Below are 21,187 nucleotides of genomic sequence, written 5' to 3'. Positions count from 1 at the left end.
TTATGACATTATTTAGGATGCCTAAGACAGATGATTATACTATACTAAATAAAAACAAATGATTTGAACAGTGCAGAATGTTTCGTTTCACATAAAACTTTTATTTTTAAATGTGTAGGGATTCGACTTTATACCCTCACGTCCCTGCTCTACCTGCTAAGCTACTAGTCAGGAAAACTTAATTGTACAAAAACCTAAATATATTTGTAGAAAGCACCGGAAACACTGCAAAATCAGTGGGAACTCGCATTTTGCAACACGCGGTTTGAAAAAGCACTGGATCAAATGAAGCGTCGGGCGTCATTTGATGACGTTTTCTGATAAAGTGATACGCGCATCGGAATTTTGCATCGAAGTTAGCGTCTTATCGATTTGGACACATTCCTTGGAGCTCCGGTATCAAAAGTAACATCACATAGGTGGAAGATGGCTAGGTAACTGCTGTTTGACTTGACGTGAAACTAGAGTGTTTGATTCCGGTGCTGAGGTACTGTAGGCGCGTAGCAGCTAATTGCAGTATGTTGACATGATCAGTCCAATCAAAGCTACGGTAGATATGTGATTTAACGTCATTTTATCTGTGGCCAATGACCTTGAGTCTTCTTGGATGGGTAATTAATGTAAATCTATGGCAGCACCCAAGGGGGTTTGAACTGTTTAGCTCTCCCTGTAGATTATGCGGTGACGTATTGGCTCAACTCGAGAATATTATCAACGTCAATGCTCTGTATTTTTCGCTCCACCACAGAAAGCACGGAGCTAGGCTGAAACACCTGCATTTTAGAGCTGCCTTACTCTAGAAAGCAAAAAAAAAAGAGTCCGTGTTTGTGTGCAGTTTTATTAACCCAAAAATTGTTTTACATGTTTTGCAAACTGATATGTGACACGTATTAATGCCAAAATAACATGCAAAACAGGTATGGCTCAATCCCCACCAGCCCTTAATGACAAGTTGCCACTGAATGACACCCACCCCCACACACAAACCTGCAATATTACGCAAGTGGAGAATGGCCATAGTAGCATCGGAAGAGTAAACAGAGTAGTTTACACAGCCATGCCTCACCCTTCATGGTAGTTACAGAGCGAACTCTCAGCCACCATTACGGGTAATAGCCGAGGAATCAGCTAGTTCGCTTTAACCACCACTCACTCCACTGTGTGTCTTTAAGTGGGATTCTCCGGCGCCAGGCGATAGGAGGGGTTGGAGTGACGCTGGCTTCGCCGCCTTGCGCTTTGGTGCTGCTGAGCTGAGCAACGCTCTTCACCTGCAGATGAGAGAGCGAGGGAAGTCGGGACGGGCTTTCTACTTCTGAAGAGCTTACCACTGCAAGTGCAGAGCACCGGGTGGACGTACCAGCTATCACACGGCGCGGGGAAATTATACACTTACCAGAGAAGAAATACGAGTTGTCGCCTTTTCTAGCTCAAGCAGCCTCTGCTCGCTTGCAACGATGAAAACCGCTCTCGTTCTCTTGCTGACATCAGCCTTACAACAAGCCGCGTTTTGGGTGAGATTTCAACATTTTCAGTAACATTACGGAAGTGTTGCGCTCCTATGCTGCGGACAGTGTTGCGGAGTGCACAGCATCAGAGGCAGTAACAATGTTTTGGGGTTGATCCTGAACTTGTTGGTGTCGATTCTATTTCGATTTAAGGCTACTTTGTTCTCCAACACAAGTGATTTCTTCTCGAAGCGCAACGTGAGCCTTTATATTCTATCTTTATTCCCCATCGAGACTTACAATACTTTTTAAAATGCAAATTGTCTTCCGTTTTCTCAACACAAATTAGCCTATAATGTATATTAATTAGTAGGCTAGAGGAAATTATTTTATTCGGCGCATTACCCCTCGATCAAATTCTGACTGAATTGATGCCGCGCACAGCTCTAGATGGAGTGCGAATATTGATGTATATGTATAGACTTACATAGGCTATTGCATCTCTTTTTAATTTCCTGGATATTTCATCTTTTTTTATTTCCATATTTTAATAGGCTATCTTGACACAGGCAAAAATGCCACGCTGCAACGCAACTGTAGTACTCGGCAGAAGGATATTATAGTATGAACATGTTTTGTTTAATGCATTACCTATCCCTAACTCGTTTTGTTTTATGGACCAACTCCAACGAAACAAATATTTTACTTATGTCATGTCCATCTCCAAATGTATCCTAAAAGTATAAACAGGCCTAACGTTAAATGTCCTATACCTCAATAACTGATTGCATTCTCCGCAATCCAGTAAGAGGGAAATCAGGGACCGTTATAGTGTGCCAACTCGCTTGGTGTTGCCAGCATAGTAGCGCTCAGTGGGATACTGGTTGTGTCTTCCCCGCATGCAGTCTGCCTGTGCCTTTCGGGATGATCGAGGGTTGCCTGGATTCCGCACTGTTGGAAAAGGATAGATGCATGAGCATTTTATATGGTACGCTTGAATTATCATTGTCATTACCACAGGAGTGACAGATGAATGGACAGAGGCGTCATGCACTTAGAGGGCGCAGGGGCGAGTGCCCCCTCAGATTTGTCTTGAACCCCCCCCCCCCCCCCCAAATCAGTTTTGTTTGTTTGTCTGTAATACTACTAGCCAAGACTAGCCAATAATACTCAAAAGCCACCCATGAACCCTCCATACCCCACACCAATCCCACAACAAGTATATAGTATCAGTTCTCTGCCTGTCAAGCAGTTTGGAGCTGTGGCTCAGAGTATTATTTCTTCATTTGTTTAACTAGGTAAGTCAGTTAAGAACAAATTCTTATTTACAATGACGGCCTAGGAACAGTGGGTTAATTGCCTTGTTCAGGGGCAGAACGACAGATTCTTACCTTGTCAGCTCATCCTTTGTAATGTATTTCTAGCAAATTTGGTGATGTTTTTTTTCCCCTTGTTCAGAGAAATTAGTCATTGAAGTTCTTTGGTTTATGTCCTATCCTAGATCCTGATATTAAGAGATTCTGACCACTAGATGGTGCTGTTCCTGCTATTAAGTGAACCAAGTTTGAATAATCAATTTCCTCAATGTTAATGGGATATTTCACCCAAATTATAAAAGGACATTCAAATTAAATGTAATGTTATTGGTCACATACACATATTTAGCAGATGTTGTTGTGGGTAAAGTGAAATGCTTGCATTCCTAGCTACAGCAGTGCAGTAGTATCTAAAAATGATTCACAACAATACACACAAATATAAAAGTAAAATAATGGAATTAAGAAATATTAGATTGAGCAATGTCAGAGTGGCATTGACTAATATACTGTAGAATATAATACAGTATATACATATTAAATGAGTAAAGCAGTATGTAAACATTATTAAAGTGACTAGTGTTCCATTATTAAAGTGGCCAGTGATTCCAAGTCTATGTATATAGGGAAGCAGCCTCTAAGGTGCAGGGTAGACCGGGTAGTGATGGCTATTTAAGTCTGATGGCCTTAAGATAGAAGCTGTTTTTCAGTCTCTCTGTCCCAGCTTTGATGCACCTGTACTGACCTTGCCTTCTGGATGATAGCGCTGTGAACAGGCAGTGGCTCGGGTGGTTGATGTCCTTGATGATCTTTTTGGCCTTCCTCTGACATCGGGTGCTGTAGGTGTCCTGGAGGGCAGGTAGTTTGACCCCGGTGATGTGTTCGGCTGACCGCACCACCCTTTGGAGAGCCCTGTGGTTGCGGGCGGTGCAGTTGCCGTACGAGACGGTGATACAGCCCCACAGGATGCTCTCAATTGTGCATCTCTAAAACTTTGTGGGGGTTTTAGGGGCCAAACCAAATGTATTCAGCCTCCTGAGGTTGAAGAGGCGCTGTTGCTCCTTCTTCACCACACTGTCTGTGTGGGTGGACCACTTTGGATCATCAGTGATGTGTACGCCGAGAAACTTTAAGCTTTCCTTACCCTGTAAGCAGTCTATTGACAAGGTATGACAGAAACCAATACTTTGATTTTGGTGGCCACTGTTTCCAATGCTAACTTTGTAGCATTTGTGGAATGGAATTATGTAGTAACCAAAAAAGTGTTCAACAAATCTAAATATATTTGAGATTCTTCAAAGTAGCCACCCTTTTCCTTGATGATAGCTTTGCACACCCTTTTAATTCTCTCAACCATCTTCACAAGGTTGTCACCTGGAATGCATTTCAATTAACAGGTGTGCCTTGTTAAGTTCATTTGTGGAATTTCTTTCCTTCTTTATGCGTTTGAGCCAATCAGTGGTGTTGTGACTAGGTAGGGGTGAAAGGAAGATCCAGATATACCTCTGCTGCAGAGGATAAGTTCATTAGAGTTAACTGCACCTCAGAGATTCCAGCCCAAATAAATGCTGAAACAGATTTAAAGTAACAAACACATCTCAACATCAACTGTTCAGAGGAGACTGTGAATCAGGCATTCATGGTCGAATTACTGCAAAGAAACCACTACGAAAGGACACCAATAATAAGAGACTTGCATGGGCCAAGAAACACGAGCAATGGACATTAGACTGTTGGAAATCTGTCCTTTGGTCTGATGAGTCAGAATTTGAGATTTTTGGTTCCAACCGCCGTGTCTTTGTGAGACGCAGAGATTATCCGTGCACCTACTCTGCATATGTGGTTTCCTGCGTGAACCATGGAGGAGGTGTGGGGGGTGCTTTGCTGGTGACACTGTATGTGATTTATTTAGAATTCAAGGCACACTTAACCAGCATGGCGACCACAGCATTCTGCAGCGATAAGCCATCCCATCTGGTTTGCGCTATCATTTTTTTTTTTTTACAGGACAATGACCCAAAACACACCTCCAGGCTGTGTGAGGGCTATTTGACCAATAAGGAGAGTGATGGAGTGCTGCATCAGATGACCTGGCCTCCACAATCACCCGATCTCAACCCAATAGAGATGGTTTGGGATGAGTTGGACCATAGAATTAAGGAAAATCCGCCAACAAGTGCTCAGCATATGTGGGAACTCCTTCAAGACTGTTTTTTGGTTACTACATGATTCCATATGTGTTATTTCATAGTTTTCATGTCTTCACTATTATTCTACAATGTAGAAAATAGTAAAAAGAAAAACCCTAGGTGTGTCCAAACTTTAGACTGGTACTGTATTTGTTCATTTTCATGCTTCATTTTCAAATCACCCTAAAATATCAAACATTTTTACTTATATTCGTTTGATATGAAGCACGAAAATGCCAATATAAGTACCATTGACTTGCATTGGATTTGTGCCACAAATGCTAAAAAGTTAGCATCTGAACCAGTGGCCAGGTAAATAAAACCAAAGCATGGGTTGCTGTTGTAACAGTATAACTTTAAACCGTCCCCTCGCCCATACCCGGGCTCGAACCAGGGACCCTCTGCACACATCAACAACAGTCACCCTCGAAGCATCGTAACCCATCGCTCCACAAAAGCCACGGCCCTTGCAGAGCAAGGGGAACTACTACTTCAAGGTCTCAGAGCAAGTGACGTCACCGATTGAAACGCTATTTAGCTAGCCATTTCACATCCGTTACACTGTCATATCTTGTCCATAGACTGCTTACAGGGTGAAATGACATGGAAGGACCCTGAAGTGTAGCCTAAGTGTGCAGGCGCGCACACACACACAACAACCAGAACAACAACTGTCCTGTGTGTGTCGTGGATGTGGAGGCGCCATAATTTATCCCACACAATGATCCCTCATTAAATTCCCTGTGCCCTCTGGCAGGTTGAGTGTCAGGATACCCAGTTAAAAAATAATTCTCAATTAAATCGGATCAGATAATGCAGGTTTCCCCTGTTTCCAGTCTCCTCTTCTGAATGGCAGCCTGTTCCGTAGATCCATCCACTGAGGACCCTACCAAATCACATCTGCTAGTACCTGGTCTACAAGATCAATAAAAACTACTATCATGTATTGGAATTTTTTTTATGTTGAATGAGTGTAAATGTGTAACAAGACACTCAACAATGCATTCAATAAAACATACTTGCTGCACTGGCATTGGTCTAGAAAGTTGTTCATCAAAGCTGATACCTGATTTGGATTGAATAGGGCTCAGAGTCCCACTCTACAGACTCCTTGATGGCGGTGGAGGGAGATCTGGAGCAAGGTGGATCAGCTCTACAGCCACCAAGGGTTTCTGTTTGTGGTGGCAGTGGGGTGTGTGCAGGGGCGTGCGTGTCGTCCACACATTCCAAATCCCTTGAATGCTTTCACCAATATGAACCCTCTGTGTCCATGTCTGCTGTATTTGTACCACCGATTGCAACCCTTGAATGAACAATGGGGGCGACAACAATTCATTGTTGGGCGACAGGTAGCCTAGTGGTTACCACTGTTCCCCGGGTGCCGAAGACGTGGATGTCGATTCAGAGGGGTTGGGTTAAATGCGGAAGACGCATTGTTGTACAACTGACTAGGTGTCAGTGCCAGGGTGATGATAAAACACATTCACATGCCAGTGGTTTGATGGGAGCAATGGTCATCTCTCTCTGTTGTATAGCTGCTGCCGAGACATAAACAGTTTCATTCAGCTTTCAGGGCCACAGAGAAGCAGCCAAATCAATGTTTATAGATGTCTCACAATGTGTTCTCTTTCCTCTCACAGGGGACTAATGGAGACCTCGTGTCCAAAGCCCCCTGCAGACCCGGCTTCTCGCAAAGTTCCTACTCTGTGCTCATTTCAAGGGATGTACTGCAAAGCCAGAGCATAATTAAAGGTAAGGTGTGTTTCACTGTGTCTTTCACTGGGCAGAGTGGAAGGCCAGCGTTGGAGCTGCTTCACTTTTTAAAGGTTTAATGCAGTCAAACACGTTTTTTTCCCCCTTGTGTTTTATATATATTTCCACACTATATGTGGTTGGAATAATAATCAAGGACCTCAACCACCTGAGCCACGGCCTGTTCTTCCCACTTCAATCACTCAGACTTGGGCAGTGTAGGAGCATCACGGCAAAAACTGACAGATGGCCAATAGCTTCTACCCCCAGCCCATCATGCTGATGAATAGCCACCACTAGGCAGCTATCTACTCCCTCTGTCCCCCATCCTGCCCCCCAGACTTCCTAATTGTGAAAATGAATAAGCCCTTTAAGTGTAAGAGCTATTTGAAAAGTCTGCCTGAGATTTCAGCCTTTTTTGGTGGGATGGACTTTTGACCTGCCTGGTGACATCACCAGGTGGTAAATTAGTTAATAGTTCCAAACCTCTCTACCAATAACTACCAATAACCTCTCTACCAATAACAGCTAGTTTTCAGTTGTCCCCCCCCCCCCACTCAGCCCACTCCCAGACAGTCTTAGCAAAATTCTTGCTTGAGAAATTACTCTTTGCTAAGAAGCTATTTTTTTTGTTGTTGTTGACCATTTTAATTTAAAACAATCACAGTAAGGTACTTAATTGTTACCCAGAAATCATTTGATATTGAGATTAACAATCTGTATAATGGTGTTGGTTTATTTCATGTGGAGCCTCGTGAGGTCAACTCACTTTCCGAGGCAGAGCATGCCTCCCTCCATTAAGGTTTCCAGTGGTTGTGTGTGTGTGTGTGTGTGTGTGTTTGCAGATGTGCAGTGATTTGAAGCGCTTTCTATATAAGGTTGATTAAATTGTTGCAAGCATTATTACATAATTTGATAAAATACATTTACACACACACACATAAACAGGATCCGTTGCAGAGGGCTGTAGTGTCTGTGCTTTGCGGAGATGTTATTTTCTGGAGTTGCAGGGTTAGTGCATGCCAGTGTTCCATTGTATCACGACTGTTGCAATGCTGGCCTCAAGACTGCTTTAGGAAATGGAGAAGAAAAAAAACATCCCTCTATTCTTGTTTCTCTCTGATGGGCTGTCAATGAATTGAAACGCATGTCACTCTTTGTGAGGACATTTATTGCAGATGATCAGGGTGGTGATGCACATAATCATCCTCATCATCCTTATTGTCATCGTCCATCCTCCCTCACCACCACCATCTCTTCCACACTGCATAGTCTCAGCCTTTTGTTTTGTCTTGACCTTTAGCCATTGTTGCAATCACTCTGTGAACCAACTTAGTTTTGAACAGCCGATAGTGCAGGAAATCCAATCGTCATCCTCTGTTTAATCTCGCGGCGCCCCTGCCAATGTAGGCTAATTAGAATCCTCTATTGATCCCAGTGGTTTTCCCTCATAGCACCGCTAAGCTGCATTGTTGTGCCGGGGGCGCACAATAGCTCTTTTGTGGGTCTTAGACAGCTGCGCTGTACCCCTCTGTCTATTACTCTTAGAGGGCTGTTCGAGTTACAGCTGGATCCAACAATAATATTGTTTTTGTGTATTATAGTTCAAATTCAAGGTAGTTGGAAAGTTTTCTGGCAGAGGAATAACGCTCAATTGTCTTTACAACAATGTTACGTGAGTGTGTCAATGTCTGTCATGTGTTTGTGTGTAGCTGGCGATCACCGCGGAAGTGGGGTAGTTAATGGTGATGGGGGGGACTGATATAGTTACATATCACAATATTATTTTGGACACATATTATATTGATACTTTGACTTTTTCCATCCTACACCTTGTTCTCCATCTTCTTTTTTTTAATAGTGAGCCAACATGTTTTCAAGACTACTTTCCATGACTGATTTAAAATTCATTTTCTCATGGCTCTCTCTTGTCTCTCTGCAGTAGACATATGGTGAGCAATATGTTTGGAACATTAAATGCCAACTAAATTGTAGTATCGAATCTCAATACATTTAGAATGAGTGAAAAACGCAACATAATATCGTATCGGCACCTACGTATCGTGATAATATCGTATCGTGAGGTCCCTGGCTATTCCCAGCCACAGATAAGGGGTCTCTGACTTAGTCCAGTACTGGCTACATTAATGCCTGGCTGAGAGAGAGAGGGAGAAGAGTTGCTTGTCATGATCATGTTCAGTATGAAGTAGTGAAGTCATCAGGCCAGCAGGGGGTGTCAACACAATCACGAACAATTACCGAGCCAACCATCACTGGTACACACTGCCATATATGCCTGTTTCCACTAGTTAATAAGTCTTACACATTTTTAAGCTCACATCTGCAAAAGGCAATGAGAAAGAGATGTATGAAATGCCAGAAGAATGTGTATGCTAAAAAGATCAGCCACTTCTGAATTCCGTCTCCGTTTTCCCTTGTTTGACAGAGATGTTTAAAATTGGCAGTTAAAATAACCCCAGACTCGTTTCCCCCCACTGAAACAGACATCTAATCCATATAAACCCTGGAATCCATTATAGGAGAGGGTAGAGGCAGTTATGGTTTTACTTATCTGATATTTATGGCTTGTCCATTCCTCAGTGTTATTTTAAAAGACCCTGTAGAAGTCACATCACCGCCTTCTCTAGGTAACATCTAGTGGAGACTGGAGACACAGCTGCACTATCGCCTTCATCTGTGTGTCTGAGCACACAGCTGCAGTGAACACACACATATGTATGTATGCACGCACGCACGCACATAGTGTGATTTACAGGGCAGTTGATTTATCGTTGGTAAGGGTGTCACAGAGGGGAGGCAGGAAGCTCCTCTGGAAAGACTTTAATAATAACATTGTTTAACCCAGAACCGTCAGGCAAGGCAAGGAGTAATGACACACACACGGAGACGTCAGCCGGGGGCAGGAGTAATGGGAGAGACAGAACTAGGGCCTGGGATGTGATGCGGGGTGTCTGAGCCGGGAGACGCTGAGGGGGAACTAAGTTCCTGCAAGGGTCCGTTTTTGGGGGCTGCACCCGCCCCACGTCGGCCACATCAATTCCAAACCCCACCCAATACCAGAAATCAGGACAGATTTTTCTCCGCAACCTGAACTAACCGCATATACTTTTTCGAGAGCCGATCTTTTACCCTCCATATAACATATGAATTTAATATTTTTTTATGAATCCAGTACTAGGCTTTATTATAGTGATTTGTATTAGTCCATTATTTATATTCCCCTAATTTGCATTAATTAAATTGGTTGCATGTCTGTCTATTCAACATTTGGATAAAAGGAAACCATGCCATGATCACAATGCTATGCGTCACTCAAATCGCTTTGAGGAAAAAGAGAATTCTAATTTGCCTTCTTAATGAAAGCCCATAGCCGACATGACAAAAAATACATTCAATATTGTTTAGATTATAAAATAGTTTAAGCCTAATTAAACCTTAAATAAACCATTCCCAGAATCAAATACACGTACATTTCAATAGTATGCTACTCAAACTTGTACCAGCCGCACCGGTTTACACTTTATATGGCCTGCGTATGGTCTATTGAACTAAAGCCTGAATTAATGTAATAATGAACTGATATTTAACTGAATTATCCAAAACAAATAGGCCTATCTGCTTGCACTCTGTGCAGGCTGTGTATTCATCTATCGCGTTGTTGTCCTTCCAAACTGGGGATTTCACTTGCGCACCACCTGTCTCCACCATGTTGTTGTAGCCTATATTCCCCTTATCATAACCTTTTCTTTTTATTTCTCCGGTTAGGATACGGGAACATAAGCTTTGCGTGTGGAAAAATGCACCATACAAACAAGGGGCAGTTCTCGGCTCCACACACTCTCAATGCGTGCGTGGCTGGTAGGCTGTGTCTCTCCCTACTCACGGAATGGAATTTGCAACACAACAAGCTCCAGGTTTTACTTCTTAAAAAAAAAAAAAGTATATTATCTAGATTTTAAAATGTTTACGATCTGCAATGTAACTGTTCTGAACCGCGAACCGACCCTCTTTAAAAATAAAAATAAACATGTTTACATTCCACCCGCCAGCGGATGTTTCTGCGGTTCACCTGCATGGAACCTTGGGTATCCGAACCGACTCAAGGGCAAGGGTTCCGCGATGTTTTGTATTCCGTTTTTTATTTTTGTGATTTTTGATTCTGTGAAAAATCTTAATTTTATGAAAGTCAAGCGCTAGCTACAATATAATCGTGGATGCCATTTTTATGCCTCTGCGTCCAATATCAAGGAAGTGAGGTAGTTTCCACGAGGCAATGTTAACTAGCGTTAGCCAATGACTGGGAGTCTATAGGAACTGTCAGCATTGCTAGCTGTTCCTGTTCTTTTGATTCTACGGAAGTAGATAAATGGCTTCATTGCCAAAATGAATGTTAATTTTCGGGATGGAAATAGTTTCATTGTCAACTTTAATGACCAAAACCAGATATAAGCATTTAGAAAATATATTGAACTATATATATATATATACATATACATACATACATACATACATACAGTATAGTCAGGGCACCGTCAAAATATGTTTTTTTTAAATTATTATTTTTAAAACTTCTACCTGCCTTTGATTCACCTGATGATAAGACAAGACATACATTTTTTGCTAACATATGATGTGGGTCCCTGGGTTGCCAGTTTGCCTGGGTGTGTGTCCCTGGGCAAGAAAAGTTTGCAAATCCCTGCTCTAGGGGGAACAAAACAGTCGAGGGGATGGGGGAGAGGGACAGAGATGGGATAACAGTGATTTATCGTAATGGGCATAAGGAAGATGAGAAGATTGTTAGATACATGGTGCAGAGGACTTGGTGCTAGGTAGAGAGAGAACCATGGATACTGTCCATATTTTGACTACTGTAGGTTAGAGACTACTTCAAGCTGGGGGTCATAGGTTGAGCAGTCAGTGTAATGTTGGGGCGCAGAGGAGATGAGATCAGAGGGGTACACGGTTAGGGGGTCCTCACCCCTCGTTGAGAGGGATTGTCAGGAGTTCTGGTGAGAGGGTCCAGATCCCCTGCTGTGTCTGGCCTTCATTATAGGGCACTCAGGTATGACACACTCTTTATCACAGACACAGGAGACCATTAGTCAGAACACCTCCACATCTGGTTTACATCAACGGGGGTCACAACACTGTCTGATTTACAAACGCCTGTTCCCATAGACCAACACCGAGATTTCATCACCTAGTATCCAGGAACCAACCTCATATACAATCGGAATCAGTCACAGCCTTATTGGGTTAAATTGCTTATTTTCTAATTACAGTAGGTTTGATATTTAATGCTAACCAAATCTCCTAGTGTTTTGTATCCAAGCCTCTTCTCCAGCCACAGTGCGGTGTGCTATATTGGGTTGAGGCCAGATTGAGCCAGACAAACAGAGCTAGGTGGTGTAACCTCATCCTATATGTCCCTGTGCTGATTCTATTACTGGTAATGAGAGCCATGCCGTGTGGTTTCAGCCCAATGGGCCTGACAAGGCTGACCTTGAGCTTTGTTCTTGGGCATCGCTCAGTTATACGTGTGTGTGTGTGTGTGTGAGCACTTCACAATTCTGGCCTCCAAATGCCCTCCATTCATTTTTCATAACAATCTCAATGTAATACACACTCTCACTGAATTTGCCAGTTGTGTGAATCATGCCCTGTAGCCCATCACCTAGAGAGTAAAAGCCAAACAAATGTGTTGGAGAACATGACCCTGTTCTTCCTTGGCCAGACACAGCCTCCAAGTCTGTACAGATAGGCACATTCATTTATCCTCCTGTCTCCCTCAGGGGGAAGGGGCCACGAGGGTGCCCAAGTCAGAGGAGATGTCCTGGGATTGAGGTTAGGAGCAGCCTGCCTCCATGGGAGAGAACTGTAGCCAGAGCAGAGAACATGCCGTATAGCAACCAGGGATATAAATGTTCATTTGCGGGTCGTTCCACCAATTCGGTGCCTTTTGAGAAGTATAACTTGGTAAAAATATAAACATTGATTTCACCTAATTTTTTTAAACATTCTGTCATCAAGAGTACAAGTTTAACTTCAAAATTACTACATTAAGTGGCAAATAAATGAACACGGCTGACAGGGTTGGCGTTTTCATCTTAAATCAGCCATAAATAGTGCAACAGGTAGTGGCAATATAATGCAAGCTTCACCCCAAACATTACATTGCTAAAACATCTTTTAGCCTGTCTATCTATGGGTAACGTGGTTGAAGTGTTATGCTCGACCCGCTCAGTTTTCCACCAAAAACCACCAGAAAATGCCCCAAAAAAGGAGTGGAAATAGCTATGATTTGACTATTAGATGTTCAATGTTTCTTTTGAATAAAAATAATCATAATTGTTTCACCATATTAAAACGAGAGTTCACTTCACGGAACAGGGTTGTCCTTTTAAATGAGAGACGGACGTAAATGAATCACTGATCACATTAAATAAATCATTATCTTCCGAAATGACTGTCAAAGCAACAAAATAACTAGGGCTTTACAATGGTGAAACTTGGATACATTTTTGGATTACAGAAGTGAGTTGAAATCTTCTTAGACGTGATACAGGGTTAGGGTTGCAAAGGGAGGGTATACCACCAGTAAACTACCAGAATTTTTAAATCTTTCAATGAGCAGAGCATGTGCAGACTAGCCGGCTGGTGTGTTTACGGACATATTCAATCAATCCCTATCCCAGTCTGTTGTCCCCACATGCTTCAAGATGGCCACCATTGTTCCTGCTCCTAAGAAAGCTAAGGTAACTGAAGTAAATTGCCCCGTTGCACTCACTTCTGTCATCATAAAGTGCTTTGAGAGACTAGTCAAGGATCATATCACCTCCACCCTACCTGACACCCTAGACCCACTCCAATTTGCTTACCGCCCCAATAGGTCCAATGACGATGCAATCGCCTGCACACTGCCCTATCCCATCTGGACAAGAGGAACACCTATGTAAGAATGCTGTTCATTGACTACAGCTCAGTATTTAATACCATAGTACCCTCCAAACTCGTCATTAAGCTCGAGACCCTGGGCCTCGACCCCACCCTGTGCAACTGGGTCCTGGACTTTCTGACGGGCCTCCCCCAGGTGATGAAGGTAGGACACAACATCTCCACCCCGCTGATCCTCAACACTGGGGCCCCACAAGAGTGTGTTCTCAGCCCTCTCCTGTACTTCCTGTTCACCCATGACTGCGTGGCCATGAACGCTTCAAACTCAATCATCAAGTTTGTAGTAGACGCGAGTGGTAGGTTTAATTGCCAACAACGACGAGACGGCCTACACGGAGGAGGTGAGGGCCCTCGAGGAAGAGGGCCCTGTCAGGAAAATAGCCTCTCACTCAACGTCAACTAAAGAAGGGAGATGATCGAGGACTTCAGGAAACAGCAGAGGGAGTACCCCCCCCCCCCCCATCCATATTGACGGGACAGTAGTGGAAAGTTTTAAGTTCCTCGGCGTGCACATCACGGACAAACTGAAATGGTCCACCCACACAGACAGCGTGGCGAAGAAGGCGAAACGGCACCTCTTCAACTTCAGGAGGCTGAAGAAATTTGACTTGTCACCTAAAACACTCTCAAACCTTTACAGATGCACAATCGAGAGCATCCTGTTGGGCTGTATCACCTCCTGGTACGGCAACTGCACCGCCCTCAACCGCAAGGTTCTCCAGAGGGTAGTGAGGTCTGCACAACGCATCACCGGGGGCAAACTATCTGCCCTCCAGGACACCTACAGCACCCGATGTCACAGGAAGGCCAAAAAGATCATCAAGGACAACAACCACTTGAGCCATGGCCTGTTCGCCCCGCTATCATGCAGAAGGCAAGGTCAGTACAGGTGCATCAAAGCTGGGAAGGAGAGACTGAAAAACAGCTTCTATCTCAAGGCCATCAGACTGGTAAACAGCGATCACTAACATAAAGAGGCTGCTGCCAACATACAGACTCAAATCTCTGGCCACTTTAATAAATGGACTTAATAAAGATATCATTAGTCACTTTAAATAACACCACTTTAATCATGTTTACATATCCTACATCACTCATCTCAATTGTATATACTGCTCTATACCATCTGCTGCGTCTCGCCTATGCTGCACGGCCATCACTCATCCATATGTGTATATGTACATGTTCTTATTCATCCCTTTACATTTGTGTGTATCGGGTAGTTGTTGTGAATTTGTCAGATTACTTGTTAGATGTTACCGCATTGTCGGATGTAGAAGCACAAGCATTTCGCTATTCTCGCATGAACATCTGCTAAGCATGTGTATGGAACCAATACAATTGGTATTTAGTGACATTTAGTGGCTTTTTTGGGTAGGTCATTTTCTCTGGCCCTTTGTGTGGCCTTATCACATGTAAAATACTGTATATTTTAATAAGATTATTTAAAAATAAAAAAAATAATTTGAATGGCAAAGCTGTAAAACATCCTAAATATAAACCATTAACTTAGTGAATAACATTGGTGTTTAACATGAAGGTTTCAGCATGAAATATATTATATTTATTTTACTATGTCATTTATATATTTGTTGTCAATGTTTTGGCATTAAACTAGTGGCAGTTGGGAAACAATATATAGTTGGTAGAGTTGCAGAAAAACTAATGGCAATGTTGATTAGATACATTTTCTCTATATCTCTATTTACTAAACTCATGAACAATATGGACACAGATATACAAAATGTATACTATATATTAATACAGTTGTTGATGATTATTAAAGTATACATTATAAAAAAGGTCAATAGATTGCCATAGATTTTCTGTTAACTACCCAAACCTTGGTAAATTCAGTCGCTTTGCAACCCTATACAGGGTTGATGGAGGGGCATGTCAAAATGCTGAATTTTGGCTCTTGAGCAAGCCGTTATTCATTATAAAAAAAACATCTGATTTATTGAGTTCTCCATGTGGTCTATATTAAAGGGCACTTGATTTATTAGGACTTGAGCAAGCTGTTATTCATTTAAAAAAATAATAATCTTGAATTCTCTAGGAGGTCTATATTAAAGGCCACTTAATTTAATCAGGGGTGTTATTTCAGCTAATGGAAAAGTGACAGGGGGGGGATTCCCCCTCCTGCAATGATTCTTTAAATTATATATTTGAAGTTAATTTACTGCATTTCTACACAATTTAAAACCTTTAAAATGCAATTTGGACAACAGCAAAAACAAGCAAAATTGACTCCAGCCATTATCACCTTGTCGCTGTAGTGTTCGTTCACCTCGGTCGAATAGGGGATTTAACATTCTACAAACACATGCCATACAATAATTATCTACCTGCTATGCACTAGCTCAACACCGGGATTAAAACTCTAGTTTCATGTCGGGTCAAACAGCAGTTACTACAACCATTTTTACCTCTGATGTTCCATGCTTATTTTGGACCTAAGCTTGTCACCTGCCTTCCCGCCTTTGGGGCAATGACTCTCATTTTTAGGGGGCAGACATAAGCATCTCGTCCGCCGTACCCAATTGACGCCCTTTCATTTAATATAACAGGATAAAAAATATATATCATTAATGATTGGTGCACAATTTCTACAATTTCAAACGCAAAAGGCAGTGTTTGTTTGTGGAACAACCCACGCATACACGCTTACACACTGTTTCGCTAGCACAGACTGGAATATGTTCCGGGACCATATCAGTCAACTGGCTTCCTTAATAAGTGCATCGATGACGTAGTCCCCACAGTGACACACACAGTGACCGTACGTACATATTCCAACCAGAAGCCATGGATTACAGGCAGGATGTTGCTAAACGGTCACTGAGCTAAAGGCTAGAGCTGCCGCTTTCAAGAACACTAACCTGGATGTTTATAAGAAATCCCGCTATGCCCTCCGATGAACCATCAGAGGCAAAGCGTCAATACAGGAATAAGATCAAATCCTATTACACCTGCTCCGACGCTTGTCGAATGTGACAGGGCTTGCAAACTTTCAATGATTACAAAGGGAAACCTAGCCGCGAGCGGCCCAGTGACGCGAGCCTACCAGACGAGTTAAATGCCTTCTACGTTCGCTTCGAGGCAAGTAACACTGAACGATCCGTGAGAGCACCATCTGTTCTGGACAACTATGTGATTTCTGTAGCCGATGTGGATAAGATCTTTAAACAGGTTACCATTCACAAGGCCGCAGGGCTAGGCAGATTGCCAGGATGCGTACTCCGAGTATGCGCAGACCAGATGGCAAGTGTCTTCACTGACATTTTTAACATGGCCCCTTTCCGATTCACATACCGCCCCAACAGATCCACAGATGACGCAATCTCTATTGCACTGCACCTTTCCCACTTGGATTAAAGGAACACCTAAGTGAAAATGCAGTTCATCGACTACAGCTCGGCGTTCAACAACATAGTGCCCTCCAAGTTCATCACTAAGCTAAGGGCCCTGGGACTGAACACCTCCCTCTGCAACTGGATCCTGGACTTCCTGAAAGGACATCATCCCCAGGTGGTAAGGGTAGGCAACAATACATACACCAAGCTAACCCTCAACACGGGCCACTCGGGTGCATTCTTAGTCCCCTTCAGTACTCGCTGTTCACCCACAACTGAGTGGCTGGGCACTAATCCAACATCATCATTAAGTTTGCCGAGAACACGTCAGTGGCCTGATCACCGATAAAAATTAGACCGCTTATAGGGAGGAGATCAGAGACCTAACATTGTGGAGCCGGACAACAACCTCTCTCTCAACGTCAGCAAGACAAAATATCTGATCGTGGACTACAGGAAACGAAGGGCCGAGCACTGCCCCATTCACATCGACGAGGCTGCAGTGGATCGGGTCGAGGGCATCAAGTCCCTCGGTGTCCACATCACTAAGGATCTATCATGGTCCAAACACACCAACACAGTTGGGAAGAGGGCACGACAAATCCTCTTCCCACGCAGGAGGCTGAAAACATTTGTCATTGGGTCCTCAGATCCTCAAGGTTCTACAGCTGCACCATCGAGAGCATCTTGACTGGCTGCATCAACGCTTGGTACGGCAACTGCTTGTCATCCGACCGAAAGGCTACAGAGGGTAGTGCGTACGGCCCAATACATCACTGGGACCGAGCTCCTTGCCTTCCAGGAGTTCTATACCAGGCGGTGTGAGAGAAAGGCCCTAAAAACAGCCAAAGACTCCAGCCAAGTCATAGACTTCTCTCTTTCCACTACCGCACAGCAAGCAGTAGCGATGCACCAAGTCTGGAACCAACAGGACAACCTGAACAACTTCTACCCCCAAGCCATAAGACTTGGGGGTAGAAATCACATAAACCGCTGCTACTGTTTTACTAGTTTTTTTATTCCTAGTTATATGTACATATCTACCTCAATGACCTCGTATCCCTGCACATCAACACGGGTGCCCTTTGTGTATACCCAAGTTATCGATACTCATTGTGTATTACTGTTATTACTTGTTTTTTTTAAGTGTTTCTATGATTTTATTATATTATATTTTCTTTCTCTGCATTGTTTGGAAGGGCCTGTAAGTAAGCATTTCACCATTAGTCCACACCTGCTGTTTACAAAGCACGTGACATAAAATTAAATGATTGTTTCACACACACATTTGCGCTCACCATGCACATACACTTAACAGAAACACACACACATGCACGTGTGTAGGCAGCCAGGCAAACGTGCACGCCCACACACATGCAGTCACAACTTGCCGGTTCACGCTACAGTGAATCAGTGACTCCCTGATACTCCATTACTAAGGCTGCGTTGTGTGTCTATGTCAACAGCGAGACTGATCTCATTTAGGTTTTGGTTTAGTGTGTGTTTCTACTTTCCCTCCCTCATTCACCTTCCTTCACAGCGCTTAACCCCATCTGCTCTCTCATATCCGTGGAATATTCCGGTGCCCCGCTGCTCTCCACAGGGTTAAATCAACCACTCTCATTCCCAGGCTGGGAGACCCGGCAGTGAGGACATTAACATTCCCAACAAAACAAATGGATTTGAGCTGCAATTTCTCCAGGATAATGGCTCCGCAATTCCCTGTCAGGTTGCATTCGGAAAACCCTCAGTGGCCAGGTCTTTTTTTGTCTTGCTGTGGTCCGTAGGTCTTGCTGGAGGAGGGCTTCAGTGTGTCTTTGTGGCAGAGCTCTGTAATATGTAACACGCTTGAGTAGCATCACGAGCCTAAAGGTGATCACATGGAAAGTACTGCTTCTGTGAACCGGCCGTAAGCCTAGTGTGTTGAGTACAGTTAACAGTTTACATTTAACCATGGGTATTCATATTAGTTTCGAAACCAGTTTCCCAGAATGTCCTCTTTTACAACCAATTCTTGATTCACAAACCATACCCAAAGTGGATAGAGTGTACCACTTCATTCATAACAGTGCGAGCAGAGGGTAGAATCCAAGCCGTACAAACACAGGCCAGTGTTGTCCCCTAAATAATTGATCTCTGTAGTCACCTGGCTTTACTCCACACATCAAAAATACATTTAGGACAAAAGTAACTTTTGCTAGTGCTACACTCAAACACCTTTTGTTTGGTGATTGACTGTTTTTGGCTGTGAAAAATGTTTATTTTTACTGAGTAACAGGTGACTGAATAAAATGCGGTACCAGAGGGAAGGGATGGTTACCTTTTCTTCCCTCTCTCTCTCAAGTAGATTTAACCTGGCTTTGATTTCCTGTTTACACATCTTGAACCCCAAGTCTCTACGCAGCGCAACCACTGGCCACGGCGGTTATACTGTCCATCAGAGACCACCTCACTGCATTCAGAATAGGTTGGGAATCTTTGTACTTTGGCTTCCTTTGTCTCTTCCTTCTTCACTCTCTCTCTCTCTCTCTCTCTCTCTCTCCGTCTTTCTTTATCTGATTCTCTTGTCTTCTTGTTCTCCCTTTCTCTCGCATCCTCTCCCAGTCATTGTCTCTCTCACTGTTGACGTCAAATCATTCTCTCATGTTTCACAAACTTTCTCCCTCTTACATCCCACTCGAATCATGTCTCGTCCACCCCTCCAGCCCACCCCATATGTTTAAACCATACACCCGCCACCTTCCCAACTTTTTTCAAATATGCTATATTTTATTTTGAGGATTCATATAGTGTATTTATTTTTCACTGTGTCAAATGACGTGGAAATGATTCAGTGTCTCGTAGCCCCATCTGTTTGATTCATTTAACTAAGATTTGCAGACACATACATGCTGAGGATCATGGGCTGAAGGACTGCCATTGGTTGGATGTTGAATGCTGGAGTTGATCAGTGAGGACACTGCAGACATCCTGCAGTCCCGGTTCGTACCCAGCCAAGTCAAAGGTTAATGCTGCCTCGGGGAGACATTTGGAATCGCCAGTCGACACAAATGTACTAAACATGTAACATCAGCTGTGATGCGTGTGTGGGGAGTTGCAGGGGATGAGTGTAGAGTTTCCAGAGAGGCTCGTAGAGATGTGAGCTGAGATGAGTTAAGCATATGGCTCTGTTTTTTTTTTTTCTTTCTTCATGGAGTTAATTTTGTGGAATATGGTTGAGCTTCGGTAGTGAGTGCGTGCGTGCGTGCGTGTGTGTGTGTGTGTGTGTGTGTGTGTTTGGGTGAGCTGTGTGTTAGAAAGGCATCCTGCAGGATAGAGAGAGGAGAGCAAGCAGGTGGAAGCCATTATATTTTCTTCATGCGATTTTCGACATCTCCTCTGGTCCCGAGAGAAGGGCATAACGAGAGGGGGAATGAAGAGGGAGGACGAATGTGGTCGATTTCTTAGAGTTACTGTGCGTCCTTCCCACTTGGCACACACCGGTTGAATCCACACTGTTTCTATGTCATTTCAATTCAATTAAGTTGAACTAACGTGGAATAGACATTGAATTAACATCTGTGCCCAGTGGGTTATCATCTTCTAGGTGCTTTAAGATGCCTCCTGGTTGGTATGATGTGCGTTGTGTTGTCCTGGAGGACTGGTTATGGCCCTCCCTTAAGGCCTTTTTAAAGCAGTTTCAATACTCTGCAAGGACTCCAAACTCTTTTAATGCACAGGTGGCCCTTATGTCCTGCTAGGAGGGCCGGAGAGATAACGAGGGCACTGGTCTTGAGACACACATATGCACATGCGCTCACACACACATACATCCTGCTGTGTGTGTGTGTGTGTGAGGGCAGTTGGACTGCGGGAGGTGGTTGTGGCCATGGCAGATTAGGTGTGTATAGCGGCTGTGTTAAGCTGTCTCTGCTGTCTGAGCTGAAATAGTTTAGTTGTCCTGAGGAGCTAGCGAGCCTTTTGGGCCCTGGGCTGTTACTCTGTCTGGAATACAGGGACAGGGATTACGCTGGCAGGATAACAATAAGCTCCAAGGCGGTTTTCTCTTTCCTCGAGAGTCACGCTGACCATATCCTTCAGCAAGGCTGTTCTTATAGAATAAAAACCTCTCCTCTCAACACTGGAGCAGAGGAGGCCAGGGTTAAGGCTATATA

General features: G+C 43.5%; 1 protein-coding gene across 1 annotated transcript in view; it reads left to right on the top strand.

The window, feature by feature from the left end:
• Positions 1-349: 349 nt before the first annotated feature.
• LOC110532012 (cadherin-4) overlaps positions 350-21,187 on the top strand; it is a 375,041-nt gene continuing 354,203 nt past the window's right edge. The window contains exons 1-2 of the mRNA XM_036987924.2: positions 350-1,511; positions 6,591-6,702. Of these exons, the coding sequence (XP_036843819.1) occupies positions 1,455-1,511; positions 6,591-6,702 (169 nt within the window). The 5' untranslated portion in view covers positions 350-1,454. The remainder of the gene's footprint in view (positions 1,512-6,590; positions 6,703-21,187) is intronic.

Source organism: Oncorhynchus mykiss, chromosome 9 (assembly GCF_057628025.1).
Source record: "Oncorhynchus mykiss isolate SJ-2025 chromosome 9, ASM5762802v1, whole genome shotgun sequence".
Lineage (NCBI taxonomy): Eukaryota > Metazoa > Chordata > Actinopteri > Salmoniformes > Salmonidae > Oncorhynchus > Oncorhynchus mykiss.
Note: the sequence above shows the minus strand (reverse complement) of the source record. Positions and strands in the feature narration are given on the sequence as shown.